Below are 18,878 nucleotides of genomic sequence, written 5' to 3' on the forward strand. Positions count from 1 at the left end.
TAATGGGCGCCGGACAGCGGAAGGACCCGGCTCCGGCAGCACATTCCGAGGGGCTCCCGGCATTCCCGCCCCCGGGGACTGGTCGCCGTCGCGGCCCAGCGGCCACATCCCTCCCGTTACTCCGTCTCGGCCGCCCCGCAGCCCCCGGCCAGGGTCCGTCCGCGGGCGCCGAGACCGCCCCTCCCGCGGTCCGCCGGCCGCGCTGGGTGCCCGCCCCCGCGCGGCGCCCATTGGCCGCGTTCCGCCCGCCACCGCCCCGCCGAGGGGAGGGAGGCGCCAGCGTCACCCCCGGGCCGCCGTCGTTGCCGCTCTCAGAGCGAGGTCGTCGCGGAGCCCGAGCCGGAGCCGGAGGGAGCGGGGCGGCGGCGGCGGGAGGAGCGCGGCGCAGAGTTGTTCTCCGGGCCGAGGGGAGCGAGCCGCCGGCTGCGGGCCCGGCTGGCGGGCAGGGGAGGGCAGGGGGCAGGAGAGCCAAACTAAACGCCCAGCGGCATCCGCGGCCGCCCGCTTTGTTTCTTTCTTTTTTTTTTTCTTTTTTTTCTTAAAATTATTTCGAAAGAGAAACATCACTGTGTTTTTGGCACGCTGCTCCGCGTGCGGAGTTGTTTTCCGCGCACCGCTGACAAACAAAGGAAAAGGGGGAGGGGGACCGCGCTTCGCAGAAGACATGCGTTCCGTCAGGAAGAGGTGGACTGTGTGCACCATAAGTCTCCTCCTCATCTTCTACAAGACCAAGGAGATAGCGCGCACCGAGGAGCGCCAGGAGGCTCCGCTCGCCGGGTAAATGCAGCGCCGCGCCGGGAGGGTCCCCCCGGGGGCGGCGGCGCTGTCCTGGGGGCTCCCCGGCCCCTCCACGGCTGCGGCATCCCCGAGCCCCGCCGTGTGCGCTCGGCCGCGGCTCTCCCGAGGGCCGGGAGGGTCCGCCCAGAGCCGAGCGTGGCCCCGGCCCCTGCCCCGAAGTTTGTCCGGGCGCCGCGCGTAACTCGGGGCATTCCCTCGGCGCCTGGCACTGCTCTGCTGGAGAGCCGCCGCTGTCCGCCGCCAGCCTGTGGAAACGAGGGGCGAAAAGTCCCTTTCCGCTTTGTGCTGAGCCTCAGCTTTCTCTTTCTTTGTTGGTCACCTTGGCTGTGTACGTGCGTGCCGGCGTTCCTCCCCTCCCTCTCAACTTGCGCCCATCCTGTGCAGAAGTTGGGTGCTCCGCCCGGGCTCCCTCTTCCCCGGCAGGGGTAACTGTCGGAGTTCGGGGAAGGGGTGCGTGAATCCCGCGGCACGGTCAGCCCGGCGAGGGCGGCGGGGGGGGCTCGCGCTTCGCGTTCCCCCGTGCGCGTCTGCTGCGGTGAGATGTGCTCACCACCTGTTCTTGTGCGTAAGCCCTTAATTTGAGGAGGAGGAATAAAGTTGCTGTAAGTGCTCATAGGAGCCCGGAGGGAGCGAGGGCAAGTGCAGACCCCATGCGCCCCCGCGCACCCCTCTGCCACCTCTGGAATCGGGGCGGAAAGCTCGTCCCCGCCCGGCTGCTGCTTGGGCGCAGCGCGGCACAGCGGTGCGGGGCACATCTGGGGCACATCTGCGGTGCAGCGGGATAGCGGTGCGGTGCCTCGCAGGAGCGGCAGGTCGTAGAATGACAGAATCGCAGCACATCCTGAGTTGGAAGGGATCCGCAAAGATCATCGAGTCCAGCTCCTTGGTCCACACAGCACCACCCAAAAAACAGACTGTATGAATAGGGTCGGTCGTGCCTCTCTGCACCCCTGGTGCGATGTTTGGTTCCCGTGGCGTTAAGGATTTCTGTAACTTGCTGTAACTTTCTCTATTGTTCAGTTTGGGTATGATGCTTCTTCAGCAGTGCTGTGGCACCGCGTATTTGGAGATGTATGGAAGTGTAAAGTGTTCAGGTTGTGAGGTGTACAGAGGTCAGCGTGAAAATGGAGCTGTGAGGGACAATCAGCCTCGACCAGAGGTAGTGTGTTTCTTAGCAGACACTTCTTGTCAAAGTGGGGGTAGGTTAAATGATTCAAGAATTAGTCACTAGGTAAAACCCATGTTTGCCAAAAAAAGTCCCCTACATCTTATGATGCATTCTATTTGACATTATTTAAGAGGTACTAAAGAGAACCAGTGCATTAACATTAACAAAAGTGTGTTTAGTCATAGGTATGTATGTCTAACAATGCTTCAAAACAGCTCTAAGGCACCAGTGTGTCAATGTGATGCCCACTTTGGAGGCAGCAGGACCTCCTGTGCAGAGTGGAAGATGATGGAATGCGGACCCTTCTCACGCGCTGTCCCATCCTTCGCTGGAGGACCACAGCTGGGTGCACTGTAACCGTCTGCCTCTGCTGGTGGCATGAGGCTCCCTTCCTCTCTAAGGAAGGGCTCTCTGGTGTTACATGGGTTGTTTCTGGCTGCCACACAGGAGAGCCAACTTTTTTTTCTGTGGGACGTGTTCCTTCCAGAAGCACCAGTAACAGAATTGTGAAGGCAGGAGATGGTCTGTGTGGGGTTCTTGGTAGCACCGCAGGTAGATCCCAGGTGTTTGAAAATTGGCTGTTTGTGTGATTCCCAGGCATGTGGTATCTGCTGTGTTTTCATAGGTGAGTTTTCACAGACAGTAATTGCAAAAATGTGCCATTCTTCAGTGAAACAGCAATGTCCTCTTAAAGGTTATGGGAGTAATGAAATATTCATTACATTGAAGGGCTGTTTCCCACACATCATTGTCTTCTACTGGTATGAAATATACATCTTAAAGCTTTAAGGCAGTTACTCATATTCACTGAACCATGTTCAGGAGAAGAGACTGTTATCCTGTCCTGTCTTGGTCAGGTTGGTCTCCAGAGGAAGCTGGCTTGGGGCTGGGGCTGATACCATCAGCAACATATTGCTGTTGCCCCAGATAGCGTTTGCTGTGGCTCTGGATGGTGCAGGGAAGCCCAAATTCATTTCACACCTTTTTAAACAATGAAGAATTTTCTGGAGTAAACTGAGAATTTTATGTATTAGCTTATTTCATTTTATTTTAAGTAGAAATTAAATGAACCAGTCACAGTAAATAGAGGGGAGCATGAAGTGAACTCTTTTGTATTCGTGCTAGAACTTCGACACAAAGTGCTTAGGACCTTATTTTAGCTCTTGAGAACATAATTCAACGTTGTTCTGCTCCACCGTATAAAAATCTGTGCAGTTCACTGCACATCTAAATTGTGAGTGCAGAAGACAACTGCATTTGAAATGCGAGGGCACTGTAGGTGTTGTCAGCATAATTTCTTCCTGAGTTGTGTTGCCTAAGCCACTGCTAAGGTGCCTCTGGGATGGGATTCAGCAGGGACATCTGTGAGGTGCTTTCAGACCGGGTACTTTCCCCAGATGCATTTTGGTAGATTTTTATTTGGTGTATACACTTGATCTTACTGCAGTAAAATATATGTGGTTATCCACAACCATTATGGAAAATTTTAAGTAATAAAATAATAATAATAAAAAAGATAGCAAAAAAAAATTACATTTCTGATTATTGAATTCAGAGAGTCCACCGTCATCCTCCCATCCTGTGAAATTAGAGTGGTGAGGATGGTTTGCATGCACGTCGTGTATGTACACAGTTGCTTACAGTGGTAAATTTTTCGGTAGGTGGCACTCTTACCTATGAGTCTGTGATGTGCTGGTGCTGCAGTGTGCTGGCACTGGGGAGGGAAGGATAATGCTGCCGGTGATGCTGGGCTGCTTTTGGCTTTGCTGGTTTGTTGGCTGCAGGGACTTCTGCAGTCGTAGCAGCTTTTGCAAATGACCATCTTGTACAAGTTAAGTTAGCTTAATTAATGTCCCATTGAAGGATAGTTTGAGTTTAGACTGGTGTTTAATTTACCAAATCCTATAATGATAGAATCCTTAAAGTTGGAGGGGACCTCTAAAAGTCATCTAGTCCAACTCCCCTGCAGTGAACAGGGACATGCACAGCCACATCAGGTTGCCCAGGGCTTGATCCAGCCTTGATCCAAATATTAATGCTTAGTGCAGCTATATGCTCTCATAGTTCTCATTAAGGGCTAAGTCTAGTTGCTTCCTGTTATTACAGCCACAGGAATACAAAAGCCAGCAATCCCCTAGATGGCCTTCAGCCACGTCTTTAATCTTACATGTTGTTGGTTGGATGATTGGTGGTCCAGAGTTCTGTTCGCAAGCCAAGCGGTGCATTTATTATTGGTGACATTTCAGACCGTGCGTGTTTAACTTATAAAGACATTTCTGTACATTACTTCAATACATATTATTTCTTCAATATATTCTGCATGGTAAAATGTTAAATCCAGTGATTTTTATGTATTCATATATATACTCATTTATTTGTATATATATGTATGATGTATTTATGATTAACAGCTATGATTGAACTGAACTGAATGTCACCTACAGGGAAACGGTGTGGAAGATAATGAAAACATACGGTGATAAAAACACAATTCAGACCTGAGGCTTTATGCTTGCTGTGTTTTATCATTTGATTTATTTGTGTGACCCTGTTGATGAATATAATTACAGTTGATAACATTTATGATTCTTCATCAGGTACTCCGTGGTTATCAACCACAGCTTACTACAGCTCTTTCTTTATTAAGGTAGCTACCAAAATTTCAGTGTGAGGGAGATGATGAGCTTTAAGACGGCTGAAATTGTTTGGATACATGCATGCAAAAGTTTCATGAAAGGAAATTTTGTGGGGTTAAAGCCATTTAACTCCAAAATTCCACTCATGAAAGTATCAGTGGGAAGGAAAGAGAGTTGGCTAGGCAATTATTGTGTGTAATGTGACTAATTGCTGGGGGAAAGATTGAAAGTTAACATTTAGTTCTTAGTTTAACACTGGAAATTTGTTGCATAGAAATACAGAATCTGCTTCGTACACCTACTGAAATTTGGTGTGTGTTCACAATTTGGAGTTTATTGTCTTTATTTTTTTTTTAGTATGTTTCATTAAAAATAATAACGTGTTAGAGCTCTTAAATGGCACATTCAAGTATTAGATATAGATGTCTTGTAGACTACTCATGGGGAGAGCCTTTTTGCTGTGGCAAGTGAAATAAGAAAGAAGGGGAAATAACTGTGTCTTTTGAGGAAGAAAAGAAAATAGTGCTGGCGCTTGTGAAGTAAGGTACTTAAAGCCAGAGTTAGCCTTGCTGTAACTGTGTCTTTTGTGTGTTGCATTGCAGAGATGGTGAGCTGAGTTTGAGTCGATCAATGATCAATAGCTCTGATAAAATAATCCGAAAGGGCGGCTCCGCTATCTTCCAGCATTCTGTAGAAGGTTGGAAAATCAATTCTACTTTGGTACTGGAGATAAGGTGAGTGTCTTAAGTAACATACAGTTCATTTCATATTATTATTGCTTATAATTCTTCTGGTCCAGAACAAAGTCATTTAATTTACTGCTGCAAGTGGATGTTTTATAACTGTACTCTCTAGAGGTGCAGTGTTAAATGCAACTAAATGCCATTAGGCTGCAAAGTAAAGCCAACCTTTGTGAGAGTGAATAAAATGTTTTTACCTGGCTGTGTCAGTCAGACCTCGAGGACAGTACCTACATTACACATGTTTTCAAGAGCTCTCTTGGAGTCAGTGATGAGAAACAGGCGCTTTTAGGTATATGATTTCCTCTCATCCTAGAGGCCTAAAATAGGACGGATATAGCCTGAAAGTACCAACTTTTCTCCCTAACTACAAAGGGAGCTTAGGCAGGTGACTTAGATGTAGGAGTCAAGAGCTGGGAGATGAGGACTCGGACCTCCCTGGGGCTGGTCTGAGTCAGAAGGTCAGACACCGGTGATGCTGACAGTCTCATACAGTTTTCTTTTTTTTATGGAGACAGAGAGGCCAGAAAGAGCCTTAGGCTCATATTGAGTGTGGGAGCACAGTGGAAGAATTAAAGTGAACGGTAGGTCTGATGTGTCTTAACACAGTGGGCCTACCCACACACGGGTCTAGAGGGAAGAGAAAAAGAAAGCCTCCTAGTACTGTATTGCCATTGTGTCTTCCCTGTCTCAGTGAGGTGGGCAGCCCAAGAGGAATGTGGGGCAGGGCTCAGCAGTGTGGGGGTTAGGAGAGAAACATGATACTAAACAACCAATTTTAGCTGCAATTGTTTTTCAGAGTAGCCTTGAATTTTGAAATATTAGGATGCTGAATTGGAATTTGATCTAATTAAACTGTGTTTTCAATGTGATTTCTCTTTCTTCCTTCTTTTTCTTCTCTTTAAAAAAAAAAAAAAAGTAAGGTCAGCTTAACAAAACCCCTAAACTAGCAATCTTTCAATTTATGAAAGCAGTTTTTCTGAATGAGGAACTCATTTTATGACTACAATTCTATGTTCTTAATTCTAAAACATGAAGAGAACTGCAGAACCATAGAACCACTGAATGATTTGGGTTGGAAGAGACCTTGGAGATCATTTTGTTTCAACCACATTACCTTGGGCAGGGCTGCTGTCCACCAAATCCCATCCAACCTGGCCTTGAATGCCTCTAGAGCACATGGTTAGCTCAAAAATGATTAACATGTACACAGTGGCAGTAAAAGCAGTGAGCACTGTATTTGTCACCCCATTCTGGAAGTCCTACACTATGAGTGATGAAGTGCATTCCCACTGCAACAGCAGAGAGTGGGGTTATCATGGTTTTGTGATTTTCGGTTATTGGTACTCCACATCGTAACATCATGTAGTGAATGTACCTGGTTCTCAGAAGAGAAGGACTACTACATTCCCCACGGCACTTTGCTCCTTTGTTACCATTTTCCAGCCGGAGGGAAAAGATAAAAGCTCACAGTATAAAAACTTGCAGATCACGAGACCTCGCCCCTTTTTCCGCCCGTCTCTCATCTTGGCAGCACCTCGCTCTCCAGCCGTCTTATCGTCGGTAGTAGAGTAAGGCCTACCTTGATTTGGGGACATTCTCTCTCTCTGTATTGGATTTATCAGCTTAAATTGTAATTCTATTGTATTATAGTGTGTTGTTTTGCATTCCAATATTTTATTTAGTAAATTAGTTTGTTTCTCCTCAGATTGTTGCCGCTGTTCTTTGCTCTCAGGGCCATCTCCTTACCCTTTTCCCCTTTTCCCTTTTCCCGGGGCGTGGACCTGTGGATCCCCCGTCCCCTTTGTCACGGAACTGGGCCGAACACCTGTAAACCATTGACAGGGGTCAGGGATGAAAAGCGTAGCAAGATTTGAGTAGGCAGTGAACTCTGCTTCTCTTGATATGTTGGATCCTGTAGCTGTGCCTGAGCTCTGTGGTGCACTGTGGTGTCCTGTCCTGTATCTGGACTCCTCACTGCTTTCCATGGTCCTACCAGCGAGCACCTGGCAGTCAGCCACCCAAGATGCACTGCCAGGCCTCAGCACTAGAGTTTTTCCCAGAAATGTCTATTTTTTGTCACCTGTTTGACCAGAGTATTGGCTGCAAGGTAATGGATGAGTTATGCTCTGAAGGTAACCTAGGAAAGATATGCGTTGTCCTATACGAATATTTAAAATTCATATGCATGTAACAAACAGTTTAAGTTGGACAAATAGGAAGCAAATTCAGAAGAATACTGCAGAAATTTCAAATCATGTGTTATAGTTTTGACAATTAAAAGTAAACAGCACACTGTTTTACCTGTGAAGTAAACTAATTTGGAAGCCATTGCGAGACTGTAACTAGAAAAAGGTAATTACCCTTTTTAGTCACCCAGTTTTTTGGAAAAGTAAATATCCTATTTCAGAACCATTTAAAACCAATACACCTTTACTGCTGAAGCCAAACAACAAACTAGTAAAAATGTTACAATAGATTTTTGATTAAAGTTAAAAGAGAAAACGCAGCTTGGGTTATGCTCATTTTTCACCTGCTTCAGAAGCAGCATACATCATTTGGACAGAGGGATAAAACAATGGTGAGTGCTTTTGAGTTTTTTTTAGAGTGTAACTACAAGAGTATCATCTCAATCTACCCAAAAACGTGAGTTTCAGAATCAATACCTTATCCGTACTGTTGGAGGTGGGGAAGTTCGGCCATTTTAAAAATAATTAATGTGCTCTGAAGAAGCATATGATGTGAACATGTGGTGTTTCTTAAAAATGGTACAGAGAAGAATGCTTTTTGTCTCAGTAGTGCAGTGAGGAAAAATGTGTATCCTGAATGCACTACATAAAAGGAGTCCAGGCTACCTGCTATTCCTATTCTTTCCAGAAGTCTTCTTTGCTAATATGTGTAGCATATTCAGCAGTGAGGTAGGGAACTTTGCAATACTTTTGCCTGAGGACCCCCTTGTGAAACATTCTGCTCCTAATGCTGACTTAAGAATATACATTCTTCATTCACTATTGCAGGAGGTTAGCTATGACCTTTCTTCCCTGTTTCAGCAGCCAGAAGCATCCTAACCTTAAATATTTTTACACTTAGGAATCTATCAGGACTAACTTCAAATGTATCTAGCAATCTCCTGTAGTGCTTTCATGGTTAAACTAACTCTTCAGCCCTCCGAAGAACATTACACTCACTGTGTGGACCATGAAGATGATTCATGCTATTATTGCAACTGTTAACGAGAGCAGCGATGCTTTTGTGGTTGAGCTTCATTCTAGCAAGTAACGGAAGGAGAGAAACATTTTTTAAAAAGCTAGCACCTTTTGAATAATGTATTAAAAAAAGTTATCACTTCTATGCAGTGGAGAAATAATTTGTGTAACTTAGTGTACAGCCTAAAGACATTTCATAAAACTTTTCATCACTCATAAACTGCAGCTACCTTTGTGTCTTCCATCAGCTTGACACCCACAATGACTATTTTAAAACATGGAAAATGTTTGTCAGTGAGTTTTGCTTTGTGCAAGGAGTCTTCTTTAGTGGTATGTCTGGACATTGCTGTCTGGCAGCTGGAATGTTACCCTTTGTTATTAGACTGTACTGCTTTCTACCCTGCTAGCTCAGGGTAGTGACCAGTTTCTGTCAACTGCAAAGGTCATATGGGTTCTTGGCCAGATCAGGTCTTAGTGAGTCAGTGAATGAAAAGCTTCATTATCATAACCTGTAAAGGTTCTGCAGGGTGTCTGGTATCATAGAGTGCTCTCTCTGGGACCAGGCAGCCAGAAGAGATGAGGGAATATAGCAGCTGTTTCGGGAGGCCGAAGCCCTTTTAGGAGACGCCAAGCAAGCATTAAAAGAAAGCACGAGGCTTTCTGTGGTTGAGGAGGGAATGGTGATGTCATTAATTGCAAGAGACTGTAGCAGATTTGCTTTTCTGCCGATCACAATTGCTCTAGTTGGAGAGTGATTTTTCCAACTGATGTTACCTACTGATTGCTGACAACTTCTTTGAAAAATAATTAGTAATTCTTGTGCCTGAGGGGAGAAGGCTGCTTGCTTGACTCCCTCTCTGTCAGAATGATTTCAGCCATGTGTAAGGAGACCCCACCTTTTGAAAAACTGTGCTTTTTGAGTTCCTTCCTATTCTTAGTAGCGATGTGAGGGTTTTCCTGGTACAGAAACTGGAAAATATCAGTCATATTAGGGACTGTATCTTCAAACAGGAGAGGCGTGGCTGAGATGACACAAACCTGTCTGATGGAGGACTGATGCTAGCACCTCTGTGACCTGTGTGAAATCAACTAATTATGGAATGAAGTTTCAGGATGAGACTTTCTTCCTCCACTTATTTTTGATTAAATGTGGGCATGTGTTTGTGTTGGAGCAGATCGAGGTTTTGAATTTGGGAAGACAAAATGAAAAAATGGTGTGTGTCTAGGCTGTATTCATCTCTTTACAATGTGAGAGTGGAAATTTCCTTTCAGAAAAGTGTGAGAACTTCTAAGACATCAACAACATCATTTAAAAAAAAAATAAAAAACGCGAGAAAAAACACCATTGTGACTTCCCCCTCTGAAAAGTTTCGATTATTATCAGTGTTTATCTTTCAAGTTAATATGAAACAGCTATGATAAGCTGCTGAACAGCAAGTGATAGACACTGAACTGGCACTGGAACAGTGAAATTGCTCTGAAGCTTTTGCAGGAGCTTTTGGAGGGTTTAGAGCCAGCCATTCTGTTTCCTCCAGATTCTGAGATCTGCAAACTGGGGCTTTCCAGTATGGTTTAGTCACAATAAACCTTAGAGGTTTTTTCTTCCTCAGTCCTTTACATCAACTGAAAATGCAATGTTCTCTGTAATTTGAGGCAGTTAACTCCTTTGACTCCTTTCCTTTGACTCTAGCTTGCTTCAATGCATTGAAAGCTGAGGTATTTCTAGCCTTCATATGTTAAGCAGCAGTTGGGTCATGCTGTGTTTAAAAGTCAGCTCTTCCTTTTGCTGGAAAGCTCTGAAGATTTGTAGCTCGATTAGTGTGTGCTTCAGCTGCTGAAGTGACCTTTCTGGCCAAGGAGGAGCATGTTGCCCTGAAGGTGGTGATTGATGGGGGGTTAGCATAGAAACAGTCAGCAACTGCCTGTCAGCTAGCATTTGTGTTGGTCGTCTGTGGGCTGGTGATTGCCAGGAACCTTTCCCTTGCTTGATGCAGTAATCATGGTTTTAACGAATCCAAATCTCTGAGAATTTGCAGAATTATTAGGAGGAAAGCAAGTGAGAGTCTGAAGTGACTTAAGTGCAGTAGGAACTTCCTGACAGTGAGATGTCGCTGGACATATGCTAGTTATATATCAAAAGAACTGATTACATTGTTTTATGAAAAAAAAAAGAAAGCATCGAATGAGTTCCAAAATATCTAAAATTTGAAAAGCTTAACTTCAGTTTAAGAGAGATGTAAGTCAACAGTTTAGCTAACTGTTTAGTTATCAATATGATCAAAACAATATTTAGAAATAAAAATAAATCTTTCTGGTTAGTTTCTTTACAAAAAAAAACCTCCAAATGTTTGCAGATAAGTACCTACTGGCCTTTCAGTAATAAATATCTCTTTCGAAAAACAAAAACAGAAAACTTTTTGTTTTGTTAGCATGTGAAAAATATTCCATGTAGTTGGATGAACTGAAAAATCAAAAAACTAACTAAGTGGTCTTAATTTAGGAGGAGTCTCCATGTGATCAGTACACATAGAGCATAAAAAGGATGTCCTAGAAAGGAATGAATTAATCAAACATACATTGTTTGTAAGTATCTCTTTCAGTGCTGAAGGCAAGCAGAGAGTTGGAGAGCACTGCTCCTTTGGAGCAAGAATATTTTTGGTGTTCCTGAATAAAAACAACAAAACAAGAAAGAGCTCTGTAGTAACACAAGGACACAGCCTGCTCTTCTAGACAGCTGCAGCTCCTGTTTGCCTTCTGAGGAGGCATGGACTTTTGCACCTAAGTTGTGTTTGGTCAGCAAGATTTCTGTATTTCTCTTTTGTCTGACTGAAAGAGAATTTTAAGAAAAGCTCTCCAAGGAAAGAAGTGATTAATTGGCAAAAAAATATTCTTTGCCTAGTCCATAGTCCTTGTAGGTACCAGCAGGTGAGAGCCACCTTCTGCCTTCCATCTGGGGAGGGTGAAGCAATGTCATGACTTGCAGGAGTTAGACCAGAGTAACTGGAAAATCAAATTGTTTAAAGGCCTGAGTAAGTCAGTTGGAGAAAGTCTGCAGGAGAGCAACAAGAAGTGTCAAAGACCTAAAACACGTGACCTGTACTTAAAAAAAAATAAAAAAAAATGAATGGCTTCCTATCCTCAGCTAAATGAAGGTTCTTGCCAAGAGTAAGCAAAAATCTGTCCTCCACATGCAAGGTGAAGGGAGAAACAGTCTTCAGTTGTTCTGAGAAAGTGCTAGGAATATTGTGCTCCAGTAAGGATAGGAAAGCACTGAAATTGATGGAGGGCGTTGCTGGAAATATCCAAATAATTTATCAGGACGGTATCTCTGATAAAAGCAGATTTTATTTACAATTGCAATGGTGGGCATCCTGCAAGCAGGATTGCCTGCATAAAGCAGTGCGACATCTTTTATGCCCTATTACCCGACGCCTATCTTTTCCTCCCCTGGCTCCTCACTGGTTGAGTACTTCAGGTTCACAATCTTCCCGACGCTCAACTAAACATATAGATACTGATTAAACATAAATTGTTGCTAGCTAAGCATGTATATTGCTAATTAACTAACTTCTAATGCTTACTCAGGACTCGGTCATTATTCCTGGACAACTGTTCGTCCTTGGATAGAGATAAGGAGAATAGAGGGAGGTATCCTGTTGCCTACCTGTTGCATCCCAACCTACCCACAGAGTGAGGCAATCTGGCCTTGTGTGGAGGCCCTGGCTTCTTTGATGTTTGACAAGTCTACTTTTCTTTTGCTGAGGGTCTCTTATCCAAACAGAATAGCCTTACAACATGCTTTCCAGTCTGTAATACTATTCCTGTATTATTCACAACTATTACAGTTTTAGAAGTGAGAATTAATCACATAATTCAACAGCTATATTTCTAAAATATGTTACTGAAATCTATGGTATTTCTACTTTTTCAAACTATCTGTTTCTAAGAGCAAGTGACAAAATACATTGTGCTCTACTTCTTTAGATCAATTCCCCTTTTTTGATATCTAATGCAGAAACAACATTGCATTCCTGCAGGCATGGAAGAGTTTGTTGGGTCTACACCACTGGGGAGGCTGCTAGGACTATGTTGTATGAACTTGTCAGCGTGATGTTGAAAAATACGGATCTTCAGAGGGGCAGGGTGTGAACTAGGTAATCACTCAATCCCTCTGTTTCCATAAGGTAATAGCTGTTGACCTTCCCCAGCAAGCTACCTCAGTACTGAGGATGCCAGTTGGGCACTTCCCCAAATCAAAGGAGTTCCCAGCCAGAAAAGCCCGCACGCTCCAGTGACAAGGCTTTCTAGCAGTGCCATGCACAGAAGGGAGGATTTTCCCTGGAAAAGTATTTCAGACAGGGTTGTGGCCTACTTTGGCTTCCACATGCAGGTCATGTTTTTGTGTTCTTGAGCACTGTTCAGAAATTTATTTGCAATCTTAAAAGCCAAGTATGTAAATGATTCTTTTTTTCCGTAATCCACACAGTTTGGAGGAAAATGAGAAACACCACTGTGTAATTGGAAGGGTGATTGTGTAATTCAAAGGCTAATTTGAACAAAATAAAGCCCAAAAAATGCATGTAAGTAGAAAAATGTCACCACACTGCCCCGAAATAATACACTTTATATTGTTTGGAAAGCTATTCGAAGACAGTGCTGTCTGTTACATATCCCTTATCAGATAACCAGGAGTTGTACTCAGTATTTAAAGATTATGAACATCTGGATTTAGTCATTGAAGAAAAGCCCCAAGTCAATCACACATTGTAACCCCATGTTTTTGTGTGAGTCATGTAAACAGGTTGCAGACAGTTGCTTGGCTCCAGATAAGCCTGAGCCACATCTGCCTCCCACCCACAGAGGGCTCAGTTACAGTTTTATTCATCCAAACAAAACTTGAAGACCACCTCAAATGAAACAGTTCTGTTTCACATTCTAGCTTAAGGTTGCAGAAGCTCCGTCTATTTAACACGTTTACTAAATGGTTCGCTAAAAATTACGCTGTTTTTCTCCTTCCTCTAATTGAGCATGCTTTTGAATTTTATGTGCATCAGAATGTGAATTAGCACTTAAAATTATTCCTCAAGTCCATTTACTCAGCCTTGTTACAGCCTTTTTGTGCTTTTTTTCTGAGCTCTATGCCTTGGGACAGAATAGAGATTTAAAAATGCTCTTATTATTAACCAAGATCAAGACTGAGACACCCATGTGTGTTTCATAGTTTTAAGTTATCATATCCTTTAGTATATCTTTTTATCTCAACACTTACTTGAAAGTGGGAAGTTCTGCTGTCTCCATGGTACAGATGAGTCAGTAGCAGAGAGGAACTTAAAACAATAATACGAACATCTGCATTCTTAATCATATTTCCTTTAATGTTAAAATACATATTTTAATGCTGGCATTACTACACGTTTCTTATTGACACAGGGATTCTTATGCATACTTAATATATGTGCACACAATTGAATTTTCTAATGACAAATTCAGACTAAAAAAGTTTAGCTGTTTAATACGTGGTTGGCTATATAGATCTGATGCAGTTCCACTTGAGGACTTGTGGGGATATTCTGTGAGCATATGTAGGACGGTAGGTAAAAAAGATTTGACCATGAGCTACCCATCACTCTATAAATAATGGAAGTTAAGGCACTTTTTTGCTTTTTTTTGGCACTGTTTGCGTAACTTCAATGCCTTCCTTTTATATTTTGAAATAATTTACAAGATACTCAGTTGATGCACAGATTTTGCTACCTGTTTGGTTACACAAATATTTAGGCCCATTCATTCCAGATATCAGGTACGGGTGCTTTAAATAATTAAAGCAAACCGGATAGTGAGCATGTGTGACTCTTTTTTTTTAGTCAGAGCCCTAGGTTTCATGTAATTTCTGTTGCATTTTCTGGCTTAGTTGTGGTCACCCCATCTCACATTAGAATGCGTTATGAAATGAGTCTCTGGATACTTTGGCTGGTGGTAACATTCAGTGCATTTATCATGCTTTACAGCCACTGGTCTGGTGGATCTTAGATAATTAATAATTCTAGTCACAGTACTGTTAAATCAGTCAAGTCATTCTTTCTTGCTCTTTTTTTTCCTTCTGATCTTATAGCAGTTTCTGTGTCTGTTGCAGAGTATTCACAAAATGAATTCATCAACCTGTGAGGATTGAAGTCCATTAGACTTACAGGTTGAAGTAGAGTCATTATCCCGTATTACAGAAGTACCTTTCCTGGCCCTTTACACCACTTGCTGAAAGTTTTCAGTACTCAGAATTTTAATATTCTCCACCATTCTCCCTTATTCTGAGACCCTCAGTGCAAGCTGCCTTTGCCCCGATGCTCCTTCATTCATACCTGACAGCTGTAAAAGACAGCTCAGAACATTCTTCTTTTTCCCCCTTTGTCCTGGTGTAGGAAGTGAGAGGAAGCACTCGAAAAAAATATTTTTATTCTGTTTCACTTTCCCTGTGGCTTTTAAAGTCAATTCCAGGATGAGCGCTTTGTGTAACTGCAAGGTTTAGACTTGGCCTTTCCTCTTAAGGCAGTGACATGAGAGCTATCTGGTCATGGTGCTCCTATAGTTCATTCCTTTTTGCTTGAGGTTATTTCTCCTTTATGCCTCTCAGCGGGTGTTGCAACTGCTGGAGTGGCATCTCAAGTTATCTTTTCCTGTTTTGATCTGCTTTAAGGAAGTCTGCTCTAAAAGTTGGTTACGTAAAAATAGCTTCCTCTTACTCAAGAAATAGTCGATTTTAAATCCCATTTTATCTCTTGACGGCAGTGGAAAATATAAAGTTACTGCTTTTCCTCTTGTCAGTACTACAGAAATAGGGAAAAAAAAAAAAAAAGTTCATATTAACAGCTGTGGGGATGACCTGCCTCAGCTCAGCAAGTCCTGTCTGTTCCATGTTGGACTTTAGCATGAGCTTAAATTCAGGTGTGGTATTCGCGCCTGCTCACAAACATTCAGACTTTGCAGAGCAGGCGTGGGCACAAGCACATAAGGCTGTGGTCAGTGGCAGTCCTGGGCTAGCGGAGGCTCCTGCAGCTCTTACCTTTTGTAGCTTTTTATCCCAGGAAAAGACATGTACTGCAGACACTGCTTGAGACTACCAGAGCAGGGATCAGTCCATACATAACAGTAGTCTTTAAAAGAGTCTTATAGTGCTTACTTATGTACTTACAGTGCTTCAGCATTTACCACCCCACAAGCAGGTATAGATTACTATGATTTAACCTCTGCAGCTGACCTTTAAGCAGACACACTTTGCCTGTTATTTGCTGGGCACCGAGGGTATACGGATTCTTAATTATCATAGTGCCTTGATCTGTGGTAGCTTGTTAAGCCCTGATCTTGATCATACGTGTCTGAACCCTGTTAACAGTTCAAACGTTTAGTGATAGAGAAGCAAGCTACAGAACTGAATTAAACTGATTTAAAGTAACAATTGTGTTCTAGGAAGTGCTTCTCTAAGTTCAGGGAACAGTTTGACTAGACCTTGAGCTGCAGTACTTTAATGTGCAGCATGTTTTTAAGCTGATTTTGCTTAAATCAGAATGAAAGTCAGTGGGTGTTCTTATTTCAAGTTAATTAGAATAACTTTAGCTGAGCTTCAGTTAATTAGTACTAAGTTTATGCTAAACTGAATGTGCTGCTCTTACAGTAAAATAAGAAACTGTATGAAAACATGGCTGTTCCCGAATGAAGCTGAATTGTGAGACATGACAATATAGTGAAACATTTATTTCCAAAACCATAAATACTTCGTGTCTTAAACTGTCACGTTTCTATGAAAACAAAACAGCTCTTGTCCTCTTTGAAATATCTGAAGCGTTGTAAAACATTAAAATAGTATATACTGTCTAATTTTTAAAGTAATCTTCCCTTGGTATCTCAGTGCTTTCATCTCTATGAAGGGATTAAAATCTATCGCTGTAGTACTTTACGTATGACATTGTAATTAAGATTTGAATTCTGTCATACCAACTTTCCTTTAACTCCATTCTAGAACATGAGAAGTGACTTCCCTCTGTCTGATGCTACCTACCAACCTTCGGTGGTATGCTGTATGTGCTGTATGTTACTTTTAGATAATTCCATACAGCAGTGAATACTGGTTCTTATCCTTGCATCATTTTTTTTTCTACCCAGAAAGAGTATTCTTCAGTTCTTGGATGCAGAAAGAGATGTCTCAGTGGTCAAAAGCAGCTTCAAGCCAGGAGATGTAATCCATTATGTACTAGACAGACGTCGCACCCTAAACATTTCTCAGGATTTGCACAGCCTTCTTCCTGAGGTTTCCCCAATGAAGAATCGCCGATTTAAAACCTGTGCTGTAGTTGGAAATTCTGGCATCCTTCTGGACAGTGGCTGTGGAAAAGAGATTGATACCCATGACTTTGTTATAAGGTGGGTTTTCTCCTACTTTTGAACATGCAACCTGCTATGCTTCTTGGACAAAAGCTGGGATAAGTGCTTTAATCTCACCTGCACATTTCAGGGATTATCTGAAATTATAGAATAATTGATGTGAAACTGTGTTCGTCATTATGGGATTCCCCAAAGTTGAATATGTTCCTGTATTGTTTACAAGAGATTTTTTTTCTAAAGTGAAAGTAAAACAAGAAGCACACTCAGTGAGAGAGATATGAGCTATTTATTTTTTGCTGTAGTTTTTATTCTAAACAAAATAATTATTGTTATGGAAACCATAGTAGTAAAGCAGTGTCAGAATACAATATGGAAATAGTCATTGCAGGTTACTTTTCTTTTTCTTACCCTAGGAAAAAGATATTGGCAAAAATACAAAGGATATGGGAAAGAAAAAATTGTACTTTTTCAGTCCTTAATTCAAAAGAGCATGTAGGCATGAAAACGGTATTTTATTTGATAGGAATATTAGCAAGGGGCCATTGAAACAGTTGCACACCACTCTTTCGTTTTTTCTGTTTCTTTTGCTTGTATCAGAGTTAGTTTTTCAAGTCAGCATCCTTAATGCAGAAGTAATCCACAAATAAATACCAGCTTTTTGAATAGCTTTTAGCTCTCATAGGTTAAATGTGATTTATCCAACAGAACTACAGAAAAATTAAGATACTAGATTTTGTAGGGAAAAGTCTTTTTTCAGAAAGCAAACTCAAGAATGCTGTTCAGAAAGTTTCAAGTCAACAGAGTATGTTTTTTGTTCATGTGTTGAATTTAATTGAAGTTACATCCATATTCTTCCCGCTTTTTAACTAGTCATGAAGTTAAGTTGTGACATCTAACGAGATTTTAACGAATTAAAGCTTGTAGCATAAAGATAAAATTTTTACATCAAAAAGCTACAGCTGCTGATCAGTTTTTTAGGCTGGAAAGACATCTTATTTGGTGTATGGATAGGTAAAGCAATCTGAATAACAAATAGTCTTGTGGATAATAACACACCTTTGACCCTGCAGTCTATAGATAGTGTTATTAACAGTGAAGTTTTTGGTGTAGAAATCAAACTTTGAACTGTTCAAAAGTTCACAGATTCTCTACAGCTAATTTAATATATTATATTTATTTTATATTATATTTATATTATATATAAAATATTATATTTATTTATATACATCTGGGAGAGTGCGTAAGTATATAACATGTCAGTTTAAAGAAAATAATGGGGAATTCCTTTTATTTCAAATAAAAGTCAAAGCATACTTCAGGGTTATAATTTCCTACATTCCTTTTCTTACATTTAAAAAAAATGTTTTAAACAGCATGTATGATCACATGATCTGATACTACTGACGCACTTAGTAACCACTCACCTCTGGTTATTGGGATTCTGGTATTTGTACCATGGCAGCCTGTTGCTATTTTTTCCTTCAGCTCATTTTTCTAGAAGTGATATGCACTAATTCTACTCACTACCTAGCCTTGTTCTGCAAAACATTTGCATGTGTATATAGAAAATCATGAGTACAGCTAGGTATGTTGACCAATGAACAAAACTTGTAGAATCTCACAATGCTGAGTGCATTATATCTAAGTGCTACAAAAAGTAATTTATAGTATTGGGGTTAAATATATGATCCAGTTGATTCTGATGGCAATTTATGTTCTTTTTCTCTTATGAGATCTGAAACAAAGGTATCTGTGTTTGAGAGAGAGTTGTTTCTTAGAACAGGAGTTTTAATGCTAGATCTGACAACAGTAACACCAATTTTATGATTAAACTGATGGTGAAGATCCGTGATATTGAAAAGGACATAATATCCTAAATTTTAATCTTTCTATTAAGGGGATATAAAGAACGTAGTAACAACTAATAAAGACAGAGAATATATGCTTTATCAAGAGT

At 41.8% G+C, this 18,878-nt stretch overlaps 1 protein-coding gene across 2 annotated transcripts in view; it reads left to right on the plus strand.

Annotated features, from left to right (window-relative positions):
- Positions 288 to 18,878, plus strand: part of ST8SIA4 (ST8 alpha-N-acetyl-neuraminide alpha-2,8-sialyltransferase 4) — a 60,116-nt gene continuing 41,525 nt past the window's right edge. Inside the window, exons 1-3 of one of the 2 annotated variants that reach the window (XM_021380470.1) lie at positions 288 to 777; positions 5,205 to 5,336; positions 16,703 to 16,960. In XM_021380470.1, the coding sequence (XP_021236145.1) occupies positions 665 to 777; positions 5,205 to 5,336; positions 16,703 to 16,960 (503 nt within the window). In that variant the 5' untranslated portion in view covers positions 288 to 664. The remainder of the gene's footprint in view (positions 778 to 5,204; positions 5,337 to 16,702; positions 16,961 to 18,878) is intronic. The other variant, XM_021380469.1, reaches the window with a different exon arrangement.

This window comes from Numida meleagris, chromosome Z (genome assembly GCF_002078875.1).
Source record: "Numida meleagris isolate 19003 breed g44 Domestic line chromosome Z, NumMel1.0, whole genome shotgun sequence".
Taxonomy (NCBI): domain Eukaryota; kingdom Metazoa; phylum Chordata; class Aves; order Galliformes; family Numididae; genus Numida; species Numida meleagris.